This window comes from Myotis davidii, unplaced genomic scaffold, assembly GCF_000327345.1.
Source record: "Myotis davidii unplaced genomic scaffold, ASM32734v1 scaffold399, whole genome shotgun sequence".
Taxonomy (NCBI): domain Eukaryota; kingdom Metazoa; phylum Chordata; class Mammalia; order Chiroptera; family Vespertilionidae; genus Myotis; species Myotis davidii.
The window spans coordinates 1,842,667-1,847,502 of NW_006292094.1; the positions used below are offsets into that span (position 1 = coordinate 1,842,667).

The 4,836-nt window shown below is 52.5% G+C and overlaps 1 protein-coding gene across 1 annotated transcript in view; it reads right to left on the reverse strand.

Moving 5' to 3' along the window:
• The window catches only part of SH3PXD2B (SH3 and PX domains 2B), a 68,632-nt gene that overhangs the window by 25,487 nt on the left and 38,309 nt on the right, over positions 1–4,836 (reverse strand). The window contains exons 5-6 of the mRNA XM_015565137.1: positions 3,918–4,009; positions 2,956–2,981 (exon numbers count right to left, since the gene is read on the reverse strand). Of these exons, the coding sequence (XP_015420623.1) occupies positions 2,956–2,981; positions 3,918–4,009 (118 nt within the window). The remainder of the gene's footprint in view (positions 1–2,955; positions 2,982–3,917; positions 4,010–4,836) is intronic.

Here is a 4,836-nt window from a genome sequence, read left to right on the forward strand (position 1 = left end):
TCTCCGGGTTCACAGGTTGACACTCAACCACTGAGCCACGCCGGCTGGGCCTCGTTGGCCACGCTTTGATTCAAGATGACATGTTTTGAAATTTAAAAATAACTGCTGTGGATAAAACCGCACGCCTCCAAAGCCACCTGTGGAAGGTCTATGTGATGGTACAGGAGGTAATTAGGTTAAATGAGGTCATGACCTCATGCTGGGGTTTGTGCCCTTGTAAGAAGAGACCAGGGAGCGTGATCTCCGTCTCTACATGTGAGGACACAGCGAGAAGGCAGCAGGCTACACACCAAGAGGCCTCTCTCCAGACCCCAACCGTACCCTTCACATCTGTGAGAGAGTAAGTTTCTGCTCTCTAAGCGGCCCCAGCAAACCAATACAATGAGCAATAAACAGCAGAGCAGAACATTCTTTCCAGAACTACAACAACACTGCCAGTCTTGCTCTGCGTTGGTAAATGAGAGAAGACCTCAGAAAGGAGAGGGTAGAGCCCCAGCCGGTTCGGCTCAGTGGATAGCGTTGGCCCGGGGACTGAAGGATCCTGGGTTCGATTCTGGTCAAGGGCATGTACCTCGGCTGCAGGCTCGATCCCCAACCCTGGTCAGGCTCATGTGGGACACAACTAATTGATATCTCTCTCTCATATAAATATTTCTCTCCGTCTTTCCCCCTCCCTTCCACTCTCTCTAAAAATCAATGGAAAAAATATCCCTGGGTGAGGTTTAACCAAAAAAAAACCCCAAAAATAAAATAAATAAGAAGAGGGTAGATAAATCAGGAAGAAAGACGCTCCTTGGATAATCATGCGACCTGTTACATGTTGGTGGCGGATTTTTTCTGCAGGATGAGCAGAAATGGAGACCACATGAGCCAAAGTCTGCAGGCGTCAGCCATGCCAGCCAGGGCCCAGGAAATTCTGGAGACGGATAAGCCTTCTCCAGCTCAGTTCTGGCCCAGAAACCTCAGAGCCTGGCTGTCTATCTTCAGTCCCTTTCAAATTGCAGCAAGAAGGCTGGGTCTAACAGAAAGGTCAAAGGTCAGCCAAAAGACAAGGCTAAACCAGCACGGACTCTTCGTCTGAAGGGAGAAAGACGCTCTTTCCCACCCGACGGGACCACAAATAACCCGGCCCCACCACTGCAGGTGGGTGATGTGGCAGCGGCTGCCGCAAATCAGAGCTTCTTCTCCGACTTCCAGACCAGTCTCCTCATCGGCCCGCCCGACGGGACACTTCTGTTTCCACAGGACAGCGCTGTCTCTCCTCTCTGCCGCGCCCGCCCTCCCAGGACAGGTCTGCACACTGGGAGCCAGGAACTCTGTGACCCGCCCGATCGGCTCTTTTCTAGGAAACATGTCATTACCCTCAGGCTCTGGGGCTATTTGCAGCCGGAGCAGATGCCACCGGCTGGCCAGTGCCTATTAAAGCAGACAGGAGCGGTAAACAGGCTGCGGGGGAAGAGGCCAGAGTTCATGCCACAGCCAGACCTCGAGGCAACGAGAACACCCCTCTCCACTCTCCCTGGCAAGAACGGCGTCGGGCCTGCACCGGGGCCAGAGCTGTTGAAATTGCTACTGATGCTGTTCTGAAGGACACCCTGGGCCTCTGAATTAATAGCAGCAGCAAACATGTGTCAGCTACCACATTCCGGGCACTGTTCGGAGTGCTTTAGAGGTATAGGTAGATGACTATTATAATAAATCCATTTTTTCAGATGCGGAAACTGAGGCCCATGGAAGGAGACATCCTTTTTTACTTCTAGGACCTCTGCTGGGTCCCCTTCCCCCATTTTAAAATATATATATATTTTACTGATTTTTCACAGAGAAGAAGGAAGAGGGACAGAGAGAAACACTGATCAGCTGCCTCATGCACCCCGCCCCCCCCTCCCCACCCCACTGGGGATGTGCCCGCAATCAAGGTACATGCCTTTGACCAGAATAGAACCTGGGACCCCTCAGTCCGCAGGCCGATGCTCTATCCACTGAGCCAATCCAGTTAGGCCCCTTCCCCCATTTTTATCAACCTCCTCAAGCTTCCTGGAGTCTCAAATAAAGTAACTTAGGATTCTGGGAGCTCTGAAGAACATGTTGGCCCAGGTGTGGTGTGGCTGGGCCTGTGCAGATGTGGGGGCGGTTAACACACTACAGAATATTAGAAGCTGTCTCCCCTGCCCCTCCAAGGTATTCTCTGGGAAAGATAGGTCTCATCCACTTAGTAATTTTTTTGTATAAGATGAAGCCACCCTGGCTGGTGTGGCTCAGTTGATTGAGCATCGTTCCATGCACCAAAAGTTCGCTGATTCGAGTCCCAGTTTGATGCCTGGGTTATAGGTTCAATCCCCAGTAGGGGGCGGGTAGAAGACAGCCAGTCGACATTTCTCTCTCACATCAATGTTTCTCTCTCTCTCCTGTCTAAAATCAATAAAAAAAAATAAAAATAAAAAACCCCCAAAAGATGAAATACCCTCCAATCATTTTTTTGGTGGGGGAGGTGGTGGTGGTGGGGAGAAACAGCATGTGGTATCAAACAATCAATCAAGCAATCAAGTATCCAACCATCCATCTAACATCCATCCATCCATCCATCCATCCATCCATCCATCCATCCATCCATCGATATGGCCACATCCCCAATGTGGAACACATCCATCCATCCATCCATCCATCCATCAATATGGCCGCATCCCCAATGTGGAGCGCATGCATCCATCCATCCATCCATCCATCCACCATCAATATGGCCGCATCCCCAATGTGGAACACATGCATCCATCCATCCATCCATCCATCCATCCACCATCAATATGGCCGCATCCCCAATGTGGAACACATGCATCCATCCATCCATCGATATGGCCGCATCCCCAATGCGAAGCCCAGGGCCTGGCACACACATCACAGGTGCTCAGTAGGGTGAACATGGAATGAACAGGAGAAAATTGAAAATATTCTTACCAGATTTCTTTTTCCCAACATGCTCCCTGTACAGGAAAGAATGGGGGTGAAATTGACATAAGTTAGTCTATTAGAAAACTGAGATTCTCCACCTCACAATATCTCCAGGCAATGAATAACATTTAAGCCAGCCCCAGGGACCCAGATTTCTTTAAAAAAAGAAAAAAAAAAAAAGAATGGATTTCGCTTCATTTTCTCCCTTTCTTGGAGAAGTGCTCCGGCTCCCCGGGGAGGAGCTGATGGGTGGAGGGGACTCAGTCTGAAAACAGGAGCCTTTGCCCCAAGCCGGTGCCCACCTGGCCAGGCACAGAGGCCCTGCCCAGGGCTCGGGCCCCCAGACTAGACGCGGAGGGAAAGCCTCGGTGGTAAGTGGTACACAGAACACACCAAGACCGGGCAGCAGCCTGGAGAGCAGTGAACGCAGCACATCTCCCTCAGGGTGACAGGGAGGAGCTGTCCCGCCAGCCCAGGAGCTGCGAAATCTGGCTGTGTGCCTACTATGTGCCAGGCCCTGTGCCGAGGCCTTCATACACATACCCAAGCCTCACTGTGACCCTGTGAAGTACGCATTACTGTTATTCCCACGTAGGAAGTGAGGACGTGGACTCTCCTGAAAACCATCAGAATAAAACTGCACCGCCAGGAAGCGGAATTATCAAACATGACAGCCGGGTGGGGGTGTCAGCATGTTGTCAGCTCCAAGCTCAGAGATTCCCAATTCTCTCATTGCAGCCTCCAACACCCTATGATGTGGGTGGGGCCAGGGACGTGACCTCACTGCACAGATGAAGCAACTGAGGCAGAAAGGGAGGGAGGAGTTAGGGGCCCAGGTGCCCGAAGCCGGCTTCCTCCCCGTGAACCCTGTCACTGCCCACCGGGTGCGAGTGACGGCTGCACAGGAGCAGTCTGATTTTGCCTGGGGCCGGCTGGGCATGCGCCGGGAGGTCCCCAAGCCAACTTACTCTTTGGGGGGGTTCAGGTCCTCGGGTCTCGTCTCGAAGAACTGCAGCACCTCATCACACTGGGAGATGTAGGGGGGCAGCTGGATCAGGGCCTGGAGAGGAGACACTCGTGAGTGCGAAGGAAGGAGAGGGTGTCGGGCATGCTCTAGGCCAGGGGACTCCCCCTTGGCAGGCAGCAGAAGCCGGGAGGATGGGGGGTGCTCGTTAAAGCACAGATCGCGAGGGCTTCACCCCCAGATTTCCTGATTCAAGTCTGGGGCAGGGCCTGAGAATGTGCATTTCCAACGGTCCCTGGTGCTGCTGCTGCTGGTTTGGGGGACACCCCCCCACACACACACACTGGATGTACAGGGTGAGGGCTAAGTAGGTTTACAGTTGTGACCACACAAAACAGTTTATTCTTCTATTATTATTTTTTTTTGTTTTTTTCCTATTATTATTTATTAATTATTGTATTATGTTCCATCCAAACAACTGTAACCCTACTGTAGCCCCACCCCATGTATGCACATGCACATTACAGGCATGTTTGCATACATAATGCGCACATATTTAGACAGAACCATAAACCGTGAACGTCACGCCATGTCCTTGTTCTTCCCCGACCCCAGCTCCCCTGGGTGGTGGGCGTCACTGCTTAGATGATATCACACTTGACTCCGCTCGCTGCCCACGGAGACCATTCCGGTTGTTTCTGACGTGCCCGCGAGTCCGTCCCAGCTCCCGGGTATGCAGTGCTAACGTGGGGAGGGGGGGCTGTTTTGCGAGTTAGGCAGAGGCTAGAAGGCCCCAGGTTAATGAGGTTGAAACCCCCAGGACCTCCCACTGCCCAAGTCCCTGCTCTTCTGCCACCTCGGCTCCTCGGTGAAGGGAGCCTCGACCATCTCTGCCATAAGGAGGGGGGGGAGGGGGGAGGGGG